The sequence below is a fragment of the Gopherus evgoodei genome, chromosome 9, assembly GCF_007399415.2.
Source record: "Gopherus evgoodei ecotype Sinaloan lineage chromosome 9, rGopEvg1_v1.p, whole genome shotgun sequence".
In the NCBI taxonomy this organism is placed as follows: domain Eukaryota; kingdom Metazoa; phylum Chordata; order Testudines; family Testudinidae; genus Gopherus; species Gopherus evgoodei.
The window spans coordinates 85,566,551-85,590,890 of NC_044330.1; the positions used below are offsets into that span (position 1 = coordinate 85,566,551).

At 43.3% G+C, this 24,340-nt stretch overlaps 1 protein-coding gene and 1 non-coding gene across 3 annotated transcripts; one reads left to right on the forward strand and one right to left on the reverse strand.

Moving 5' to 3' along the window:
* Positions 1 to 6,251: 6,251 nt before the first annotated feature.
* Positions 6,252 to 6,325, reverse strand: TRNAF-GAA. The gene has a single exon. It is a non-coding gene; the product is annotated as a tRNA-Phe (tRNA).
* Positions 6,326 to 8,131: 1,806 nt separating this feature from the next.
* LOC115657325 (V-set and immunoglobulin domain-containing protein 4-like) lies at positions 8,132 to 24,073 on the forward strand. Of its 2 annotated transcripts, none has more exons than XM_030575027.1 (6): positions 8,132 to 8,363; positions 15,307 to 15,663; positions 16,443 to 16,724; positions 17,557 to 17,670; positions 21,489 to 21,510; positions 23,080 to 24,073. In XM_030575027.1, exons 1-6 carry the CDS (start codon positions 8,174 to 8,176, stop codon positions 23,291 to 23,293), a joined length of 1,179 nt encoding a protein of 392 aa, XP_030430887.1. In that variant the 5' UTR covers positions 8,132 to 8,173; the 3' UTR covers positions 23,294 to 24,073. The 2 variants fall into 2 exon arrangements, with proteins under 2 accessions (XP_030430887.1, XP_030430888.1); XM_030575028.1 differs by lacking the exon at positions 8,132 to 8,363 and adding an exon at positions 12,494 to 12,852.
* The last annotated feature ends 267 nt before the right edge of the window (positions 24,074 to 24,340 follow it).

Genomic DNA, 24,340 nt, shown 5'->3' on the forward strand with positions numbered 1-24,340 from the left:
GCTAACAGCCATCCCTTGACCAGAGTTCTTAAGTGTTCTATTAACTGATTTCTTGTGCACAATGCATGGCAGCTCCTCTGGCGTAATTTGGACATATCATACGCATGGGTCACTTGGCCTCAGTAGTTCGGGATCATAGAAGTCCAGAAACTGATCTTGCCTGAGAAAAGAGCACAGTTTGACATTTTCCTGCACCTGTTGTTACAAAGCTTGACAGGTGCTTTAACCAGCTTGAGCTCTGCCTTGGCTCACTTGGAGCAAACTGAAAGAGCCACATGGTGATTTTTCATTAACTTAAAATAATTCCTGTACACTGCTCTCTTTCACCCATGACATCTCCCTGTTCATGCAACTGCACTCGTACACTAGTCCTGATTCTGCCCTCAGCTATATCTGAGGCATGGTGTGCTGGGAAATTTGCACATCTTTGGCAGAACTTTGTCCTTAGCCAATGTCCTCTATTCCCAAATCTCTTCCTAAGGGTTCTAATTACAAGACTATATTTTTCTCCTTTAAAAATAACGTGTTCAGCACCTTTAAACCTGTTCCCAAGTTGCTTATTAAAAAAAGCAAGAGTGGTGTCAAAAATTTTCCCCCTGAGCACTGAAACAGCCCTCCTGTACTCCTGCTGGCCACTGCCTGTGATCAGCTGTGATGTAGAGACACATTCAGCCACTGGTATAACCTGATGCTTCTCCTTGATATCAAACGTGTAACCTGCTTGTGCTCAGGCTGGTGTGGTTCATAGTCTTTAAACAGACAATATCCTGAACCAGCAAAACAGCTGGGAGCTAGCTGGAGACAACACATTCAATAATGTGATGCAATTCCATTAGAAAGAATGGCAATTGTTGTGAAATAACTTTACTTTGTGTTAAGTTTGTAATGAACTTGCATTCCCAACACTCTGAAATATCCTGAATCATAAAAGTGCCTGATCAAGAACCTGAGGTGTTTGAGTGATAGGCCTAAACACAACTGTTCCACATTTATTTGGCTAGTGACTAACGATGCCAGGTACATTATTTTCAGATAGAGTAATTTGCAGCTCCTGCCTGTTGGAACCTGGTTTGTAGCTCCTGCTCTGAGTCTTGAGTTAAATGAGGAAGTGGCTGTTTCTAAAGTTGTGTAACTTAAAAAAGGACTGGCCTAAACCAGTGTTTTTGAACTGCCCTCTACCTAGGTGATGTTTCATGTTCGTATCTCTTTAACTGCTGGGTGTTAAGGGTGCAGGATCCCAAGCTATTGTTAGAAAGAGCTGAAAGGTTTTGGCCTATTCTTGGGTTTGAAAAAGCTTGCTTGGTTGGTTTTTGTTTTCACACATTTTTGCAATCCCTACCTTTGGCCAAAAGTAGCAAAGTAGTACAGGCCAGGCTGTTCAATTTCAAACCACCCAGTTCAGGAAATGTGGATGTTCCTGTATCATTTTGATTTGAACATCTGCACTTCCTGCTACTGATCTGTCTTGAAATCACCCATCGTGAATGTACCTTGCATTAGCAGGGCCAATCATGTATTCAATCTGAGGGTTTAGATCAGTGTTTCTCAAACTCGAGTCACCACTTGTGTAGGGAAAGCCTCTGATGGGCTAGGCCAGTTTGTTTACCTGCCCAGTCTGCTGATCTGGCTGATCGCGGCTCCCACTGGCCGCCGTTCGCTGCTGCAGGCCAATGGGGCTGCTGGAAGTGGCGCGGGCCGAGGCACTTAACTGGCCGCCGTTTCCAGCAGCTCCCATTGGCCTGCAGGAGCGAACTGCAGCCAGTGGGAGCCACGATTGGCCGGACCTGCGGATGGGGCAGGTAAACACACCGGCCCGGCTCGCCAGAGGCTTTCCCTACACAAGCAGCGACCCCAGCTTGAGAAACACTGGTTTAGATCAAATTCATTTCTTCTTTATTTTTTTCTCCACATTTTATTTCCTTGAGACTGAGCTTATGAAACTTGAGCCAAAAAAAACTAGGTTTCAAAATGCTGACAGCTTTTTTTGTTGATGATGGTCTTGGAAATGTGTGAATTTGTGCAAGCTTCCTGGCACCAGCCTATGCTGGATGTGAGACGGGTGGGAGCAAGGGAGAAATATGAGTTGAAGTAATTAAATTCTGGGATTGTGAAATCAGGACAAAGTTTCATGCCTTTTGTTACTCTGCATATAAAAATGTGTTCTTTGAGGGTGGGGGGAAAGAACTGCAAAAGAGTTGGTCTGGTGTGGGAGCAGACTGGGATTAGAGCAGGGGTTCTCAAATGGGTTCGGACCCCTTGGGGTCACAAGGTTATTACATGGGGGATCGTGAGTGGTCAGCCTGAACCCCAAACCCCACGTAGCCTCCAACATTTATAATGGTCTTAAATATATAAAGTGTTTTCGTGTATAAAAGGGGTCGTCCTCAGGCTTGCTGTGTGAAAGGGGTCACTAGTACAAAAGTCTGAGAACCCCTGGATTAGAGCTTGCGTGTTGGGATGTGTTGCACGTGATAAAGGAAAATGGATCTTATTATGGAAACTGCAAAAATGAAGCGAGTCCTATCAACTTCCAGCAGATGCAGGACATTAGCTTTCTAATTTTAAGTGATGAGGGTTATTGTTGAGTATTTGTTTCTGTATGTGGTGGTATAAGGGACAAAATAGCACATTGTAATGATAATGCAAAGCAATTATACTGGAGAGTTGTCCAGAGGGCAGTCTGAGCAATGCATTGTCAAGTGATAATTCTGAATTGTTGAAAGTTTCCAAGGGGCTGTTGCATCCTCCTGTATTTGCAGTTCCACTCAAGGTCTCAGTTGCTGGAGTCCCTTTGGGGTAAGATCCTGATCTTTTATTTAACCCACTTCCCTTCTCCCTCCCCCCAAAAAAGAGTAAATAGGTTAAGAAGGAAGTCTGTTCATCTGACGTCTGAAAGAGCTCCACCACAGCAAGATCAATGGTCTCCACTACAGGAATGCGAAGGGGCCACAAAGACATGGAGATGAAGTATGTGGGACAAATGACAATGGGAAGTGAGCTCAAAGGTACAACAAAAGAGAATGAGGGGGACAGTGTGCGGATGATCCTACACAAGTGCTCTGAACAGGTGTGCAAAGAAGTTAGCCTGTTTAAGGACTGTTTAAGTGGAGCACAGGATCAGGTCCAAGAGGTTCTTATAGCTGGATTGCTTGGTAAGAGGGACCATAATATAATTGAAATTTAACATCCCTGTGGTGGGGAAAACTCCACAGTGGCTCAAAACTAGCATTTAATTTCAGAAAGGGGAACTCTTTAAAGACACCATAATAGAGGCTCAACTTCTATATCTATATATCTGTATCTATATAATATAGATAGATAGATAGATCCCAAATTAAAAAAACAGAACTGAAAAAGAGCCACCGTGGCTAAACAACAAAGGCCTGGTCTACACTATGCGTTTAAACCGAATTTAGCAGCGTTAAACCGATTTAACCCTGCACCCGTCCACACAACAAAGCCATTTATATTGATATAAAGGGCTCTTTAAACTGGTTACTGTACTCCTCCCCAACGAGAGGAGTAGCGCTGAAATCGGTATTGCCATATGGGATTAGGGTTAGTGTGGCCGCAAATCGACGGTATTGGCCTCTGGGCAGTATCCCACAGTGCACCATTGTGACCTCTCTGGAAAGCAATCTGAACTTGGATGCAGTGGCCAGGTAGACAGAAAAAGCCCCGTGAACTTTTGAATTTCATTTCCTGTTTGCCCAGCGTGGAGCTCTAATCACCACGGGTGGCAATGCAGTCCCAAATCCAAAAAGACCTCCAGCATGGACCGTACGGGAGATACTGGATCTGATCGCTGTATGGGGAGACAAATCTGTTCTGTCAGAGCTCTGTTACAGAAGACGAAATGACAAAGCATTTGAAAAAATCTCCAGGCTATGATAGACAGAGGCCACAGTGGGGACTCAGCACAGTGCTGCATGGCAAGCGTAACAGAAAGCCAAAGAATCAAATGGACGCTCATGGAGGGAGGGAGGGGGGACTGAGGACTCCAGCTATCCCACAGTACCCGCAGAAGCAGTGAGAGGCAAAACAACATGCTTTAAAAAGTGGAAGTTAAATCCTAGTGAGGAAAATGGAAACAAGCATAAACTCTGGCAAATGAAATGTGAAAATATAATTAGGAAAGCCAAAAAAGAATTTTAAGAACTGCTGACTTGAGTCAAAAAGTAATAGCAAATTTATTTTTATTGAAAGGAGCACTCAAGGATGATAAGGCCATTGCGGAGAATCTAAATGAATTCTTTGCATTGGTTGAGGATGTGAGGCAGATTCCCAAACCTGAGCCATTGTTTTTAGGTGACAAATCTGAGGAACTGTCCTAGACTGAGAGATCATTACAGGAGGTTTTGGAACAAATTGATAAACAGTAATAAGTCTCCAGAACCTGATGGTTCTCACCAAAGAGTTCTGAAGAAACTGAAATGTAAAATTGCGGAACTACTAACTATAGTCTGCAAAAACAATGAGGAGTCCTTGTGGCACCTTTTAGAGATTAACAAATTTATTTGGGCATAAGCTTTCATGGGCTAGAACCCACTTCATCAGGTGCATGGAGTGGAAAATACAGTAGCAGGTATATTTATACATAGTATATGAAAAGATGGGAGTTGCCTTACCGGGTGGGGGCTCAGTCTAATGAAACAATTCAATTAATAGAATACCAAGGGAGGAAAAATCACTTTTGTAGTGGTAATGAGCGTGGCCCATTTTAAACAGTTGACAAGAAGGTGTGAGTAACAGTAGGGGGAAATAAGTATAGTAAAATTGGGTTTTGTAATGACTCATCCACTCCCAGTCTTTATTCAGGCCTAATTTGATGGTGTTCAATTTGCAAATCAATTCCAGTTCTGCAGTTTCATGTTGGAGTCTGTTTTTGAAGGGTTTGTTGGTGGTGGTGGTTGTTGTTGTTGAAGAATTGCCACTTAAGTCTGTTACTAAGTGTCCAGGGAGGTTGAAATATTCTTCTGGTTTTTGAATGTTGTAATTTCTGATGTCAGATTTGTGTCCATTTATTCTTTTGCTTAGAGACTATCCAGTCTGGCCAATGTACATGGCAGAGGGGCATTGAAGGCTCATGATGTAGTCTGTAACCTATCATTTAAATAAGCTTCTGTACCAAATGACTGGACGATAGCTAATGTGACACCAGTTTTTTAAAAGAGATCCAGAGCTGATCCTGGCAATACAGGCCAGTAAGTTTGACTTCAGTACCAGGCAAACTGGTTGAAACTATAGTAAAGAATGAAAGTGTCAGGCATGTAGATAAACATAACTTATTGGGGAAGAGTTAACATGATTTTTATAAAGAGTATTCATGCCTCACCAGTCTACTAGAATTCTTTGAGGGGGTCAACAAGCATGTAGACAAGGGGGATCCAGTGAATATAGTGTACTTAGGTGCTCAGAAAGCTTTTGACAAGGTCCTTCACCAAAGGCTCTTAAGCATAGTAAGCTTTCAAGGGATAAGAGAGAAGGTCCTCTCATGGGTTGATAACTGGTTAAAAGCTAGGAAACACAGGCTAGGAAAACATAATCCCAACTATACATATAAAATGATGGGGTCTAAATTAGCTTTTACCACTGAGTCATTCTCTGAAAACATCCATTCAACGTGTAGCAGGAGTCAAAAAAGCAAACAATGTTGGGAATTAAGAAAGGGATAGATAATAAGACAGAAAATGTCATCTTTCCTCTTTTAAAATCAATGGTGTGCCCACATCTTGAATACTGTGTGCTGATGTGGTTGCTCCATCTCAAAAAAGATAAATTTGGAATTGGAAAAGATTCAGAAAGGGGCAACAAAAAATGATTAGGGGTATGGAATGGCTTCTGTATGAGGAGAGATTAATAAGACGGACTTTTCAGCTTGGAAAAGAGATGACGAAGGGGGGATATGAGAGAGGTCTATAAAATCATAACTGGTATGGAGAAAGTATACAAGGAAGTGTTGTTTACATCTCATAACACAAGAACTAGGGATCACCAAATGAAATTAATAGGCAGCAGGTTTAAAACAAAAAAGTATTTCTTCACACAATCCTAGAATGTCAGGGTTGGAAGGGACCTCAGAAGGTCATCTAGTCCAACCCCCTGCTCAAAGCAGACCAAACCCCAGACAGATTTTTGCCCCAGATTCTGTAAATGGGCCTCATCAAGGATTGAGCTGACAATCCTGGGTTTAGCAGGACAATGCTCAAACCACTAAGCTATCTCTTCCCCCAAAGAGGGATGAAAGGGCCTGCCAAAGCCCAGGATTGAACCAAGGACCTTTTAGCTTTTCAGTCTAATGCTCTCCCAACTGAGCTACTTTGGCAGCTAAAATGCACAGTCAACCTGTGGAACTCCTTGCCAGAGGATGTTGTGAAGGCCAGGACTATAACAAGATTCAAAAAAGAACTAGATAAATTCACAGGTGGTCCATCAATGGCTATTAGCCAGGATGGCATCTCTAACCTCTGTTTGCCAAAAGCTGGAAATCAGCGACAGCGAATGAATCACTTGATGATTAACTGTTCTGTTCATTCCCTCTGGGGCACCTGGCATGGGCCACTGTTGGAAGACAGGATACCGGGATAGATGGACCTTTGGTCTGACCCAGTATGGCCATTCTTATGTTTTTAATAACTGGGATTGGTGGGCAGAGAGCATTGGAACAGAAAGCCCTCCCATGCAAGGGATGGTGGGGCCTAGTGTGGCAGCCCTGGAGAATAGGCAGAAGTGATGCCATACACTTAGTGGTACAGCAAGCTTCCCCAGATTTCAGTTCCCATTTTGCCTGGAATCACTGTGACCCAAAGGTAAAAGACTCCATGTGGTAGGTTATGAGAGACTGTTGCCTTACCCCCTCCTTTAAGCAGCACTATCCTTGTTTACAGTTTCCTTAACCATCCAGGTCCCTTCACTTCTTTTTCTTTGGATTGTCTTAAAAGTCAAGATCTCTGTACTAAATTGAGGGACACTGCAGGAGAAAGCTAGTTACATTGGTGTTGAAATAGAAGGAAACACCCATCTTATTAATGTGGTTTATTTCCTAGTAACAAGGAGTGACAACATTGACACACTTTGGTACAATGTGATGACAGACTAAACAACTGCTATCTTGGTAATGTAACTGCCCCTCCACCCAGCACACATGCTATTAGAGCTGTTGAGTCACTGGCATTTCTGTTCAATTAAAAATGTTCAGAATTGAAAGTTTTATTTTTGTTTTGAATCTGAAGGGGGGGCACTGAAATTGTCTGGGAAGTGGAATTTTGGGTTGATCAGAACATTCTGTTGAGAGAAAATTACAACATCTTTATTCAAAAAATAAAATTTCAAAATGAAAAATTGTTTTGAAAAGAATAGAAATGTTCTGTTCCAATAATAGACTTTTCATTGGGAAGCTCTAGCAAGATGTTCCTTTTCATGTTGGGTGTATCTTCCCCCTGCCCCCATTAGTGTTTGCGATCTTGATGTGAAAGCTGCTGTAGGAGACATGCCCCAACCCGTTTTTCACTGTCATCACATTATATGGATTCCTCTTGGTTCACATCACAGCATGCCAGGATGGGAGAGTTGAGCTGAGCCCCAGTTCTGTGTGTATGATGGCTGCATCATTTTAAGGTAACCAGGTCCATATTGAATCTTTGTCCAATACTTGCCTCTGTGGTCTGAGCTCTTGAGTGGTCGGCCAATGTCCCCTGTATCATCCTGCAGACAATCACAATTACAACTTGTTTTTAATTCAGTTTCAGATTTACTTCCTTGGCTCTTTCTAGCAGAGAGATGAGGTTGAGGTCCTTATCCGCCATCGTTTCTGCAATGCTGTGTCTGCATCCGCATGCTAGAACGTCATCAGCTGTGAGTGACACTTATCCCTGCGAATCCTCTTAGTATGGCTTGCTGGCGGCATTGATTGTCTTTCGCTACAGGTTTGATTCCCAAACAGCATTCTCAGCCCTCTGTATCTACCTGCTGATGTCCAAAATGTGTTGAAGTAGCTGCTTTCCTTACCTAGTCACACTTGTCAGTATCAGTCTTTGGCAAATACTGAGGCTATTTTGAGCTTTACAATGTCAAGTAACACTTCTGTTGTAAGCATTTTGTACTGAGCTGCTCTTAGTGCTTTGTTTAAACTATTTGAATCTATTTTTCCAACTTGGGAGCTTTGACTTTAATAATGTTGCCTGCCTTTTTAAGTTTTTTGTTTTATTGCTCCTATTTTTTTTTTTATGTTTATCTGCCTCACAGAGTGCAGGTTGTGGCTGAATTGTTTTATTTGTTTCTGGGTGTGACGTGCCTTGATGACCAGCCTGATGATCTTTCGACAGCTTTGCTGCAGGGTTGCTCTGGTTTACTGTCTGCTCTGGGTATGTTTTTGCTTGTGTCTGTTGTATGAATCCTTTGTCCCAGGTTTCAGCCTTCAATTTTTAGCTCACATAAGTGGTTTCTGTGTTTTGTGCTACCAGAAATTTCTGCCTGATAGGGTGACCAGACATCAAGTGTGAAAAATTGGGATGAGGGTGGGCTGTAACAGGTGTTGATATGACAAATCCGAAAATCATAGAATATCAGGGTTGGAAGGGACCTCAGGAGGTCATCTAGTCCAACCCCCTGCTCAAAGCAGGACCAATCCCCAGACAGATTTTTTTTGCCCCAGATCTCTAAAGGGCTCCCTTAAAGATTAAACTCACAACCCTGGGCTTAGCAGGCCAATACTCAAACCACTGAGCTACCCCTCCCCCCAAATATTGGGACTGTCTCTATAAAATTGGGATATCTGGTCACCTTACTGCCTGATCACTTTTCCTAGGTATTCTGCTAGTAATTTACACTATCCTAATGTATTATGATCATGTCTTGCCTAATTTTAATTTGGCTTCACTTGGTTGCAATTTCACTTTTTCTTACATAATACCAATCGTTTTAGCCTAGCACGTTCATTGATGCCTCCCCATCTATTTGGCATTCAGTTTCCTGCATGTGTGCCACTGCCTTGTCTTTGCATCTGCTGCTAATCTGAGCTTCAGAAACCATTTCATTTTGCTGTTTTGCTCTATCACGTGCAGAATCTCCTTCTCTGAGTCGCTGCTTGCTTCCTTGACATGGTACACTCTTTATTTGTGTTTTTTTTTTTTCTGCAAGCCTTGGCATAATTTCTTATTCCGTAACTTTGTCAAGCCCCTAGATGCCTGGTATTTTACATTAACATGTTTTTCTCTACAGTACCTTCCTCAGCATTTTTATCTTTTCTGCTTTGTGATTTGTGCATTTGCTTTTCCACAAATTTTGGTGTATTTTTTTTCTTATTTTTATTCTTTCCCTCGGCTACTTGGTAAACTAATCTCTGTCTGCTCCATTTTATGCTCTGCATTTGGATTTGACCTTGAACACTAGCTTTGCACGTGTCCCTCGCTCTTGGTAGAGTTAGTGTGGGCTCTGTGAGCATTCTTTTTTGAGCTCCTTTGTCTTGTGTCCCATTACCAATCTATTAGTAATGTATGAGTCAGTCATTTTCATAGCTTGGCAATATATTGATCTGTTTCTTCAGATTCTTGATTACATTTGTTGAAGAGACGTCTTTCATATCGTTTGGAACACTTCTAGTATTTCACATGTGTAATCCTTCTGCCCGTCTGAGTTGGTAGCAACAGCGGCCAGGTTCAGTATCTGGGGGTTCCGTTTCAATAACACAATGCAAAACCGGCATGAACCCCCACCCAATGACCTGGGACAGTTACATACCCCCACCCCCTGGCCGCCTCTAAGGGGCAATACTTCCCCTCTCGCAAGCCCGGAGTCTGAATGTAGCAAAATCCTTTTAATAAGGGAGGGAAGCAATGCGGCATTATGTTGGGGAAACACCACAAACAGGTTTCATAACACAATTCATGAGCAAAAGACCCATATGGGTAATAGAAACCAGTGCTCCAGGTAGCGCTTGAACTCATAATCCTGGCAGTATTCCCCTTTGCACTAAACAGTTGCACCACTGTCCAGTGGATAGACTTTATCAGAGCCACACTATACTTCCCATCCACCAGGCTTATCTCCACAGGGAAAGATTCTTCACTATGACCAGCCTGATCTCACCTCTAAAGCACAGTCCTTAAACAACTGCAAAGGCCTGCCTAGAACTCCTGGGCCACATGTTGTCATCCATATTTGTTACACCACATGTGAGACTGTGCCTCAGATGTCTTCAGGCTGGGGTAAGGACTATGTAGACCCCAAATAGGCAGGGTCTTTCCAAACTAATCACAGAGCCTCAGCTGGTACTAGACTCTCAGGTGGTGGAAAGATCTCCTGAAGGTTTGTGTGGGAGCCCATTCTCACATCCCCTACCTCCAAAAATTCTCATGACAGATACCTCTCTCCAGGGTGGGTGGGCCAACAATCTACAAGAGGTCACAGCAGAGGGCAAATGGTCCCCCAAGAGAGAGCATTCCATAACAGCATCCTAGAACTAAGGGCAGTCCACTACACCTGGACAACGAAGAAGCTATGTATTACATAAACTATCTATGTGGCAACGCTTCTCAGTCATCCCTTCAGGCACCTTGAACCATCCGAGCTCCCCGACTCTGGCTCCCCAGAGGTTCTCGGGCACAGAGTTAAACATTCAGTCCCTTCTCTTGTCCAGATGGAAATGTTCTATTGTGTGTAAGTTTTGCGATCCCAAACGGTCCATGTGGTGGCCTTTGCCTCCCACAGTTAATGGTGAGGCTGCTCTTATTCTATTTTCTTTTTTATCCAGTTTGTTGCAATTTTGTAGTTTTCCCTTGTGATCTAAAGAATGTCCAATTGCAAAATACATTGTCCGTCTTCTCTATCTGCTCAGAGACAGGAATCTGCTTTGCTGCCATGATTATCCTTTTCTCTTCGAGTTCTTGTTTTTGATATACTTAGTTTCTGAATGTATTAACCTGGAGGAGCCAATTCTCTTCTGACTCCATGTTCAGTGTTCACATATAAAAAGAGAGCAAGCCAAGACAGTGTGACATTCAGGCTATGTTCCTTCCTCCACATGTACAGTCTTCTCTCATTAAGCATGCCTTAATGTAGTTCTGTAGGTTCCCAGACATTGCCATATAGATAAGCTTAGCAATCTTACTAGGTGGCTTCCCAGTAGGGAGCGATCCCTCATAACAGGCTACTATGAGATAAAATAATTAAGGGAAGATGGTTTCTCTTCACCTTTCCTTCCTTCCTTTTGAACATTTCATGCTAGTGTCCCTTCTGTCCAGCTCTAGAAGCTGTTCAGATTGAAAGTAGAGATGCCAGAACACTTCTCAAAATGTCAGAGATGCCCAGACATGGGAAACCATTCCCTGTCAGAATCATTGCTTCTCAGGATCTAGCTCTCCATCCCATAAGCCTGGCCACCATCGTTGTTTCTAGATGTATGCATTTATGTTTAGTCACATTAAAACCCATATTATTTGCTTGCTTGCCCCCAGTTTACCTAACAATCCTGATGGCTGTGCATTAGTGACCTGTCTTCTTTCTCATTTACCTCTTCCCCCAGTTTTTGTATCATCTGCAAACTTTATACGTGACTTTGTTTCCTTACAGGTCATTGATTAAAAAGCTAAATAGCACAGTGCCAGGAACTGATCTCTGGAAAACCACATGGGAAGCCAACCTGATTGAATCCCCATTTACAGTTACATTTTGAGACCTGTTAGCCAGTTTTTAACCCATTGTATGTGAGCCATGTTAATTTTATATTGTTCTAGGGTTTGTTTAACAAAATGCCATGTGATACCAAGTCAAATGCCTTGAAGATGTCTAATATATTAAGCCAACATTATTACATTTAAGAACCAAACTTGTAATCTCATTTAAAAAAAGCTATCAAGTTAGTTTGGCAGGATCTATTTTCCATAAACCCATGTTGATTTGCATTAATTATGTTATCCTCCTTTACTTCTTTATTAACTGAGTCCCATACCAGTTGCTCCATTATCTTGGCTGGGATTGATGGCAGGCTGAGAGGCCTATGATTACACAGGTTTACCCTTTATAAAAATTGGCACTACGCGTGCTTTCTCCTGGTCTTCTGGAACTTCCCCGGTGCCCCAAAACTTATTGAAAATCAATATTAACAATCCATCAAGCTCCTCAACCAGCCAAAGTCCACACATTGAACAATGAGGAGAAAACAAAATCAAACAGCTGTTCATTCACCAGCCATTTTGTGCACTGAATAAGACAGGGGTCCCGTGGAAAAAATGTGATCGTATAATTCAATACTGTACCTTAATGCATATAGACAAGGGCCCTGAATTGATTTGACACAGTCTGTCTTAATTCTGGCACTTCCTAACTATTGAGTGCTTCTCTTTGCAACCATAATGTGCTTTTAACAGAACTTGCGTGTGTGATAGAGAATATAAATATATGGCCTTTGAGAGAAGAATGGAAAACATGAAGAGAAGGCAAAAATGTCCAATTAAAAGATAATCAAAGGAAGCAATTACTTGGACAATCAAATGAATGGCAAGCAAGGCAGACTCAAAGTAAGTGCAATATATAATGCAAAAAGAGGGTAAAAAACAGTCCTTTTTCTGAACTCCATCCTTCATTAGGATCTGTCCTATCTGTAGAACCATCACTCTGACACCTTCAGCTGCCAGTAAGACGTACTTGTGGTTTTTGAGAAAAAAAGGAAGGAAAAGAGCATCGGCAATTCTGTATGTTTAGCTGAGTGAGAGAGTGCTGAAAGGAAGTATGGCTGCTTTGGCGTCTGCTGACAGGAGAGGAGGTCCAGGGTAAGAGAAGTAGCTGCGGTTCTGTGAAGAATGGAAAAGTTAGTGTGGCTAGTGGTGTTCATGAATTCCTTCACCACCTTCCATGGTGAGTAAATGAAAACGTTTTCCATATTCAGAGACAGTTAATCTAAGTTCACATAGCTATGGACTTGATAAAAGATTTAAAACATTAAAAGGCTGTGAAAACCAGTATCTCTTCTGTTCCTTCTACCAGCTTGGATTTCAGTCCCTTCAAATTCAAATCATGTAGAAAGTAGCAGCATATTATCCCTGGAGTGAAAATGCAGCTTGTATATTTCCAGTTCAGTCATTTTGCAACACATACAACGAGGAGAATGTAAGAAACAGCACAGTATTGAGCAATTTGTCAGATTTAATGTACTCAGAGTAAGAATAAAATAAGACTGTCCAGGGTACTGGGAGAGTTTATTCTCTGGCATTTCCGCTTCTTCAAAATTCGTGTTGTGGTTGGAATAAGTTGATTCTTTTTTAACTTAGCTTTTCAGAATCATATTAGTGCAGGGGTGGGCAAACTTTCTGGCCCAAGGGCCACATCGGGGAATAGAAATTGTACGGCAGGCCATGAATGCTCACAAAATTGGGGTTGGGGTGTGAGTGTGGGCTCTGGGGTGAAGCTGGGGATGAGGAGTTTGGGGTTGGGACTGAGAGGTTCGGAGGACGGAGGTGATCAGGGATGTGGGAAGGGGTACAGGTTCTGGCTAGGAGTGTGGGCTCTGGGGTGGGGCGGAGGATGAGAGGTTTGGGGTGCAGGAGGGTGCTCCGAGCTGGGATCAAAGGGTTTGGAGAGTTGGAGGGGGATCAGGGTTGGGGCACAGGGAGAGGCTCAGGGGTGCAGGCTCTGAGCAGCACTTAACTCAAGCGTGGTGCGCCCCTGACCCAGTGCCCCAGTTGGAGTGATGGAGCTGGGCTGAGCCCCGTGGTCCAGCCCCCAACCCAGGGGCCCGTCCAGAGTGGGGCTGAGTCACATGGTGCAGTCCCCACCCAGTGCCCCAACTGCAGCAATGGAGCTGGGCTGAGCCCCATGGTCTGGCCCCCAACCCAGGGCCCCATCCAGAGTGGGGCTGAGCTGCGTGGTGCGGCCCCAACCCAGTTCCCCGGCTGGAGCACTGGAGCAGGGCTGAGCCACATGGTACAATTCACAGGTCAGCTTAAAAGGGCTCATGGGCCAGATCCGGCCTGCAGGCCATAATTTGCCCACCCCTTTACTAGTGGGTGTCATTGTAATTACAGTGCTAGCTTGGCTCTACATACAACTCTCCTCCAGACAGATTCTGATCTCCATAACTATAAGAGATTCTATTCACACTTGTGTAATTGAAATCAGAATCTAAGCTATCATTTTACATTGTGCTGCAGTTTCAAATGAAATGCACTTGCACTTTATCAGTAAATCTGCACTGAATGACAGAGAACTTGGGAAACAGGATAAGAGGAAAATGTTGAAAACTGCTTTGAAAGGTGAGTCTGGAAACCCTCAGTTACTACCATGTTTTAGAAAAGGATGTGGGGGAAGGCACCAGTCCTGGTTTGTGATGAAAAAGTAGAAGGTTAGATGTATGTGAACTCCTATTTCAGTTGCTTATTTGGAGTTCCGTTTTAAACGGAGTTAAAAGGAACAGGAGACTTTCAGAAAAGGGGACCAGGGGGATGAAAAGTAAAAGCTGGACTTTGAGGAAAATTCTGAAGTCATTTGCTAATGAGCTTCAGCAGTTCTCTGAGTATTTATGAGGCTAAAATTTGGATGGGCATCTAATAAACTGGAAGAGTGAGCCTAGATTCACTGGACTTGGAGATGAGATAAGAATTGTGGCTCCAAATGCAAACCTGCCCATAGTTCCCATTCAGTGCTCTGGTTGGGATTTGTTTTATAAAGGTGGCCATGAACAAGAAGACCAGATGCAGATCTGGACCGCCCCAAAGTTCAAGGACCTTCGGATCCATTGTTCCAGTTCACAGACCAAAGGCTAGTGACATTGCAAGAGAACTCATGACTTGTGTTCGAACTAATTAGGACAACATGCCTTGTGTGCATCAGCCTCTGAACATCTCTTTCTGCTCTGTGGGGCACTTGCAGGAAGAGGGGGAAAAGCTTTCCAAGCAGCCACATTAAGCTATGACAGGATCTGAGAGGCAATAACCATAATTCCTTTTCATGAATAGAGCTCAAAGCACTTCACAATCTTTTCATGTATGTATCCTCACCACACCCCTGTGAGACAGCAAAGTGGTGTTATCTGCATCTTACAGAGGGGGAACTGAGTCACAGAAATAAGTAGCTTGCCCAGGGTAACACCTGAATTCCACGGTGGCACAGGGAACTAAAGCCAGGTCTCCCACATCCTAAGCCAGTGCCCTATCCATTAGGTGTGACTAGGGAAACCAAGCAGCAGTGTTTGTCAAGAATAACTGTCTGCAACTTAGTGGACTCCACCTGGATGTGCTTCTAGCATGGTTTGGTCTTACTGACGTTCTCTCCTCTGTTCTTTTTATTTCCATCTCTCATTCCTGCTTTCTGCAGCCATCCTGGAACTGACTGGCACCCACGACACTGAAGGGACGTGGAAGAGTTCCATCACTTTGCCATGTGTCTACGAGCCTTCCCAGGACTTTGTGCAGCAAACTGTCATTTGGACCCTGTTCCGAGATCAAAGCCCTGCCACCGTCTTTCGAAGGGATAGCTCTGGCGATCACATCCTGTTGTCACAGTACAGAGGTAGGGTCAGCATGCCAAATAGCATGCCAGGGGATGTCTCTCTTGAAATTGAGAAGCTTGAAGTTAGAGACAGTGGACACTACACTTGCAAAGTCACCTGGAGAGCCCAGGACAAGAGCCTGCTAACGAGGGAGAGAACCACTACAGTTAAGGTTGTTAAAGGTAAATCCAGTAATAAACCCTTGCTCCTATGTAGCATTTGTCAGTCATAAAGCACTTGACTGAGCTGGCTGCAGATCTGGTGGGGATGGGGTTATGCAGAGGGACTTCAACTCCACACTGACTACCCCCATCTGCAGGTTGGGGCCAGCATTTCCCATGGATTCTTGAGCGCCATGCGTCATCTTCACTGCACTGGCACTATCCCCACCCTAATGAGTGGAAAATGAGCCAAAGAACAGGATTCATGCCTGCGACATTGATTTGGGGATTTGGCTTGTACCTAGTTTGGCCACTAGTGCTACTTGGGGTAGCCTTCACAACTGCCTTAAGGTACCTCAGTGCTGAACATCTCTATGGGTCTTGCAGCAGTTATAGAAGAACTGCGGTACAGAATTGCCCCAGCTACACACTGCAGAACATCCCCAACACACCCCCAGAACTCTCTGTGCATTGATGTGAAAGGTTTATGGAGAGGCAGAAAGATGGCTCTGCCTCTGGCAGTGAAAGCCTGCAGTGTTGGGGTATTCCCTGCAGTGACCACATTGTGCTAGCATAGCTGGTGCAAAGTAGTCACAAGGAAACCATGAATGGAGCTCAGAACTCTGTATACAAGGGGGTTATATGAGCAGGTAATGAATTAATCCCTTCTGGAGAAGGGTGAACAGCCATGGAATTCAGGGAAGACTCCTGCACCTTTCTATAATATCGATATTCCCAGATCAAATACCCCGCAATTTCAGGACAATTCAGACCCAGATCCCTTTCCGTGTGTCTTTCAGTTGCAGTGACTAAACCCATCGTCAGACCAGGGCCTCTGGGATTCACTGTACCAAAAGGGGCTAGGACAAGCCTGACCTGCTCTGCCAAAGGGTCCCCACCCATCACCTACCGTTGGTTCAAGGGAGAGCCAGGAGGAAACACAGTGCTTGTGAGCAATCATGCCATACTCATGTTTGATTCACTGCGAACGTCTGACACGGGGAAATATTACTGTGAAGCAGAAAACAGAGCAAGCTCGCAAGTCATGCAGCAGAGTGATGCAGTGCAGCTGACTGTGAGGGGTAAGTGCCCCAAACTAGTGCTTGGTGGTCTTTGAGACACTCCCAGCTGCAGGATGATAATGAGGCAAATGGCTTAGAGGGTTTAAGAATGGTTTAGACCTTTAGACTGGATGTAAACAACATCTGTAGTGACACTCCCTAGCTCTCACTGTCAGCCTTCATAGTTAGGATGCAGGTGATCACTGGTTCTCTATCCTCCAGCTCTGCCACTTGCCAGCTTGCTGCCTTTAGGTAAGTCACCTTCCTGTGCCTCAGTTTACCCCTGGAGATAACAGGCATTTCCTTTGTAATGCCCATTGAGATGTACGAATGCAAAGTGCTCTAAAAGACTTGGGAGACCATCGTCTCAGAAGGAGGTGAGGCCTGCTCAGTGCTGAACTGGAAGCAATTTGAAGACTGGAAGGGAACTGGTGTTTTCATTGCGGTTCTGTGTGAATGATGGAGAAGGGTGGGCTGAATGTGACACATCCACTTGCTGCCATTTTAGAAGTTAGTCCTCAGGTCGATAGAGCTTGCTGGAAATGACCTCTGCTGCCTTATGTGGTTCTAGCTGCTAGACCCCTTTCCTCTGCAGTCCTGTGAAGCATGACCTGTGCCATTGGGCTACTTAGTTACAGGCTCCATGGGATGGCAGCTGTTCTAACACTTGGAAGGACATGCCTAGAGAAGTCATGGATTTCCTTAGCTCCATGTGGTACAGCATGAAGTCATCAGGAGCAAAATTCCTGCCTCCATAACTCCAGTGGTTTGGGAGGATTCAGTATGTTGGGGAGCCCAGCGGAGCAAATTTGCTTCTTTAGTTGAAACCTCACCATGTGCTGTTTTGATTTAGGTTACCAGGGGACCAGCCTGCCCCTCTATCTCATCATCCTGATCGTTGTGCTCTGTGTGGCTGTGGTGTGTGTTGTCATTGCGCTCGTCTTGTGTAAGAGAAAGACCAAGAAGGGTGAGTAGGGTGTGCTGGGGATGCTCCGGGTGAACAGGCTGACTTTGTTTCTGAAGATTTCTGGAGAGGGGCCAAATAAAAACATTGCTACAATGCAGTGAAAGAAAATGAGTCGGTCAAGATCACTTCTTGAAATGGAACACTAAGGGGTAGGCATATCGTATCAAGACCAGGAGCTGACAGGGGAATCATAATCCACTGTGCTAGTCTCATTTTCTTTGAGCACTGAACATGTAGTAGTTTATCTATCCATTCCAATAGTGTGAATGCTCTTCTTCCAGCTGTGTGCCCCAGAGATGTTTGCTAGGAAGTCAACATGGTTTCATTCCATAAAAGTTGCTTCCAATTGACATCTCAACAGTTGTATTAACTGTAGATAGATGACTGAAGGGACCACTGTAATCATCTAGCCTTGGCCCTCCTGCAGAACACAGGCCACAGAACTTCTCTGAATTAATTCCTGCTTCAAGTCATCCCCCGTTCCACATGTGGTTTCCTGGTTTCTGTGCAACCTTCTCTGTACATAGTTCCTGGACATTTCGCTCTGCCTCAGGCTTCACTGCTGCTACTGGCCATGCCACCACTGCTTCCAAAGAAGGGCCAGATAACTTCCTTGGTCCATTCTTTCCATAGAATTCTGCCCCCTCCTTCTATCTGGCCTGTGGAAGATGAAGTGTGGTAGGGAGGTGGTTGATGGGAATGGATAGTTCCCTGCTTGGCAGATTCATCACAACTCCTTCCATGGGTGGTGAACAAATATGAAAGGGCAGAAAGGTGGCTCAGCATCTGCCAAAGAAAGCTTTCTGTGCTGGGGTATTCCTGGCAGCCATATTACACTAGCACAGCTGGCGCAAAGCGGTCACCAGGCAACCAAGAACTGAGCAGGCAATGGATAATGTCAGTATGGCGAAAGGCCCAAACCCTGCATCTGAACAGACATGAAATTCAGATCTGGCCCCATATTGTCCCCTAAAAGTGTAATAATTCAACTCCCAGATCAAATACTGCCCCAGTGTTGGGATAATTCAGATCTACATAGTTAAGCAGTCTATAGCGTTTGTCACCACAGAACTCTGACCCAGTTTCCATGCCCCGTTTTGGTTTAGTTCTGCACCAGTCTTTTATTGGGACATGTCTACTTTTGGTGCAGCTGGCCATTTGGTGCAGCTGGGAACTTCAGCGCTGTTTGTGTGAGTTTTACATGAACATAGTTTTACACACTTTTAAAGAAAAGTGCTTTTATAGGCATTTTTAGATAATTTATAAAATAATGTGGATTATGACAAAGCAATAAAGAAGAAATGTCAGAAAAGAGGGTTTTAAAACTACAGAAAAGATAAGTCCCTTACATATGCTGAGGTTTTTTCAGAGAAAATATTTTATCCATTTTTTAAGTAAAAGTGTTAAATATTAGTTTTTTGAAAATATTGTTTATGCATTTAGGTTACTTTGAAAAAGTGTGAAAAATAATTGTATGTCTTTTTTGAAATAAAGAATAGAGCATCTATATTAGAGAAGATAAACAAGACACACAGTGAGAGAGAACAGCCGAGAAAAGCAAAAGTCTCTTAGTCTGTTACAAAAAGAGTAAAAATAAATGGGGAGAAAGCGAAAGTTATAAAGCAGCAAGAAAGTTGTCACTGAGTGCATGACAGAGAGAAGAGAAAACCACCTAACGCCTACAGCTGCTTCTAGTCAAATGCCAACAATTCTGGGGGACAAGCTGGTGAGGTAATACCTTTTAATGGATCCACTTCTGTTACTGAGAGAGAAAAGCTTTTGAGCTACATATCTAGTCCCTTGAAATATATGTTAACTACTCATGCTACACAATCTGTTCTACCTTGTATTTAACAGTGACACTCTGATGTTGCAAACATCTTCAGGTGTGGGATATTAACGCCAAGTATCACAACTAAATACAAGGTGGAACAGATTGTTTAGCATAAGTAGTTTATTATGCTATTTAGTTATTATTGGCCACTTCCTTTCCCCCCCTGCATTATTATTGACCATACTACCATTTTCATCTAATAATGGACCAATACTATTGTCTGGATTCCTTTTTGTTCCTTGTTTGTTATTAAAAACTCCTTTGTTAGTAACTCTGCTGGTCATAGACTTCTTTTGCTTCCTTAATCAATTTTCTACAATTCTTAGCTGTTTGTTTTTTAATTCATGATGATCTGCTTCCTCCAGTGTTAAATGGTGCAATTGTGGCTTATGGGCATCTTAAATAATTCCCAATTATCATACACATTTTCCTGTTTAAGTACTTCACCCAGCTGATTTGGCTTGTGATTGTTTTCAGTTTTGTAAAACTGACTTTTTTTTTTCAAAGCACCAAGTATCTATATATTACTAGTTTGGATGTCATGTCATGGATATATTTTGTCATTGCAGGATGTGCACAGGTAAATGTAACTGAATCACTTTGCAAAACTAGTGTCAAGTTTAGACTCATAGACTTTAAGGTCAGAAGGGACCATTATGATCATCTAGTCTGACCTCCTACACAATGCAGGCCACAGAATCTCACCCATCCACATCCATAACAAACCCCTAACCTACGTCTGAATTATTGAAGTCCTCAAATTGTGGTTTGAAGACCTCAAGCTGCAGAGAATCCTCCAACGAGTGACCCGTGCCCTATGCTGCAGAGGAAGGCGGAAAAACCTCCAGGGCAGATTGGCAGAAGCCCTGGAGGAAAATTCCTTCCCAACCCCAAATATGGTGATCAGTTAAACCCTGAGCATGTGGGCAAGACTCACCAGCCAGCACCCAGGAAAGAACTCAGATCAGATCAGATCCCATCCCATCACAGACCACTGGGCATACTTACCTGCTGATAATCAAAGTTCAATTGCCAAATTAATTGCCATAATTAGGCTATCCCATCATACCATCCCCTCCATAGACTTATCAAGCTCAGTCTTAAAGCCAGATATGTCTTTTGCCCCCACTACTCCCCTTGGAAGGCTGTTTCAGAACTTCACTCCTCTAATGGTTAGAAACCTTCGTCTAATTTCAAGTCTAAACTTCCTAGTGTCCAGTTTATATCCATTTGTTCTTGTGTCCACACTGGTAGTAAGCTTAAATAATTCCTCTCCCTCCCTGCTATTTATCTCTCTGATATATTTATAAAGAGCAATCATATCCCACCTCAACCTTCTTTTGGTTAGGCTAAACAGGCCAAGTTCTTTGAGTCTCCTTTCATAAGACAGGTTTTCCATTCCTTGGATCATCCTAGTAGCCCTTCTCTGAACCTGTTTCAGTTTGAAACAAAGAGATTTTCAGCATTCATTGCAGGATAGGGCACTTCAGTGACAGATGCCTTTTGGAAAGTATCACTGTCACAGGACTCAAAAAAAGAATTAGATCACTCGATGATTGCTTCTTCTGTTCATTCCCTCTGAAGCACCTGGCATTGGCCATTGTTGGAAGACAGGATGCCGGGCTAGAATAGACGATTGGTCTGACCCTTCATGGCCATTTTATGTAGAACCATCATCCAGGGAGGGGCAGCAAGATGTAATGGACTGAACACAAGGCTGTTTCTATCCCCAGTTTTAGCAAGTCTCTTAACCACTCTGTGCCTTGGCTTTACTGTGGCTAAAATGGGAATAACAATACTTACCTAACAGGGTCTTGGAATGGATGCACTAATTTATGGTTGTACAGCGTTATGAAAGCATACTGTGCTATGTAAGTACTAATTATTATTCCATTTTTCAATGGTAAGACTGTAAAAATAAAAATCTCATTTCCACTAGGAAGAATAAAACTGCAAAATATTCATTTCTTTTTCTTTTTTTCAGATAATCTGAATGAAATAACAGAGTGAGTAAAATTCTTCATCTGTCATGCTGCAAGAACTTCTGGGGTTGTAATATTGATTTCTGTGGCAGGAAAGCTATTTGCCAAGTGAAGAATGAATGTCCTCTTTGGTTACACAGGAGGAGGGGTTTGAATAGCTTAATGATATTTGTGATTGACAGCATTGGATATTCACACGGGGGACAGCGATAGAAATGTTTGTGAATATCTTAGAATCACCAAAATTAGAGTTGAAAAAGACCTATTGGATCCTCTGTTCCTCCACCAGAGAGACCAGTGCACAATTGTCTTCTGTAGTGAATTCCCAGTGTTTTGTCCAGAATCTAAAGAACAGGAATTTCTAGCTCTTCCCTTGGGATAGTATCCCAGTTGAATGGGTCTCCCAGTTGAGAATCGTTTCCTGATGTTCATCCAAAACTCTCCTTTGCTGAACCTCCTTCCATTACTCCCTGGTATTTCTTCCTGGACTGTCCTAATCTTAAATTTGTATCACCTTGTCCTACTCTTCCATTCACTAACACAGGACAAGCTGCCAATTTAAATGTCCTGACAATAAAACAATATGTAATGTAGGAGCTATTTATCCAGATGCCAATGAAAGTGATCATAAGAGTGTGTGTTGCAGTGTGGTATTCTGCTGATGAAATTTGTCCAAGTGAGGTGTGTGTAGCCGTATGTTAAAATAAGGTCTAACTCTGATCAATATTGTTCACTACATACTGGGACTTCTCCATCAGCTGCACCTGCATTGTAAAAGATGTTGCCAGCCACGTGCCACCTTGCAGAACTTTATCAGCTGTACTTGGCCCATAGGTTGCAATTTGTCCACTATTTATTCTGTCCTTTATTTTCCAAGGGCCAAATCCCTAGCTGGCATAGCCCCATTGAGGTCAGCGTTATAATGTCAGCAGAGAATTTCATCCCAAAGTTAACAGATTGTTTCTGGCTCTTTCTATTATCATTGTTGCTTTTCCTTTCAATACAACTTTTTCAGCCTCCTATAATGTCCTTTGGGTTAGTATTCAGAGTCTTGTTATTCCATAACTAATATTCCACTGTCATTTAAAAGTAGAGGACCAAAGCCTGATCTCTGCCACCTTGCTGTAAATCCAGTGTCACTCCATTGAAGTTATGCTGGTGTAATGCAGACTAAAATCTGGCCCAGGATCTAAATTCCCTCTAAAATTCATGGCCACACAGGCCGCCGCCAAGGGCTGTGCACTTAACTCCCCCAGCCCCAGGGCTGCGGCACAACGAGGGGACATGCCTCTCCCTCCCACCTCTGGGGCTGTAACATGGAGAGGCACCTCGCCCACTCCCTGCACTCCCAGCCCTGAGCCCCCTCTCACACCCTGAACCCCAATCCTCTGCCTCATCCCTGAGCCCCCTCCCACACTCCAAACCCCTCAGCCCCACCCCCGCAACACATCGCCTCCCTACTGGTGCACATAACAAAATTCATTCCATACATGGTGGAAAAATTAGAGGGAACACTGCCCAGGATCTTGAAGCTGGGTGATGTTGAGTCTCCCCTGGTTCTTTCGTCCCATTAATATTAGACTTTTCTTTCAGTCATAACTCCAAGAACCTCACAAGAGGAGAGACTTGTTCAGGAGTCAATGACAAGTGCACATATGAGGAAGCAAAATCTAGAGGTGAAAACAACTATACATCACAGCCTGTGAAAGAGAATGAATATGAGACAATTGGCACAGTGAAAAAGAATGACTATGCAACTCTTAGGAAAGCAACAGCATCTGAATATGAATTGGGGGATGTTCCATAGAAAACCAGCATTTACACACCAGCAACAGCGCAGAAGATAGGGCTGTAGAGCTTGAATGGTGACTATTCATTACGGGAAGCCCTTCATCCTTTCCACCACCTTCTCTGATAAAAAAATATTAAGCTCATTGCTTTAATTGTTGAAGGGCAATTGCATCACCCTCTGGTTCTTCATGGAATCCAGTCTGCCCTATTGATGCTTGAGAACTGCATGAAACCTTCCTAAAATCAGCTTCCTTGTGTAAACTATCCAGGAATGATACACGGTGAGAAGTTTCTTTTTCTCTCTCTCTCTCTCTCTCGGGTTTAACGTTCAGTACAGACAATGGAAGGTCCTTTTAATAACACGAGGAGAGTTCAGGAAAAAAACTGAAAGCCAGGTCAAAATAAGAACCACACAGCACTGGAGGTACCTGTGGAAAGGAATAAACTCTACATCTACATCTTGCTCTGTAATAGTTTTTGTACCATACCTCTACTGCGGTAAGGAAGTTTGTATGTATTCTGTAGTAAAGCTTGGCTGCTAGCTAGCTAGCCAATCATATGGTATCTCAAATTGCAACTTGGGACCTATTCTTTCAGAGAGTCCCTTTCTTTCGTCTCCTGCTAGAATTACATTTTTAACATTTTGGAAAAGATGGAAGATACTTTTTAAAAAGTCTGTGGCTAGGACTGTTGCATCTCCTGCTGTCGCTTTTTTCTGCTCCTTGCTTTGCCCTTAGGCTTTAATATAGGCAACATTGTTTTAGCATGGAATCATATGCTAACAACCATCCCTTGTGCCAGCTCTTAAGTGTTTGTGTTAATAAAAACTTTCCACTCTGTGTAAAGCTGATTTCTCATGCACATGCCAACTGGTTTGGTATACTGTGCACACAGCATATAGACAGGTCACTTGTCCTCCATAGGTGGGGAATTGAGAAGCCCAGCAGCCAATGGGAGATATCCAGCATCTGCGCTCACCTAAACTGAATGGTTTCACATAGTCCAGTGGTGACTGACTTGACACCAGATACATTATTTTCAAATACAGTAATTGCAGCTCCAA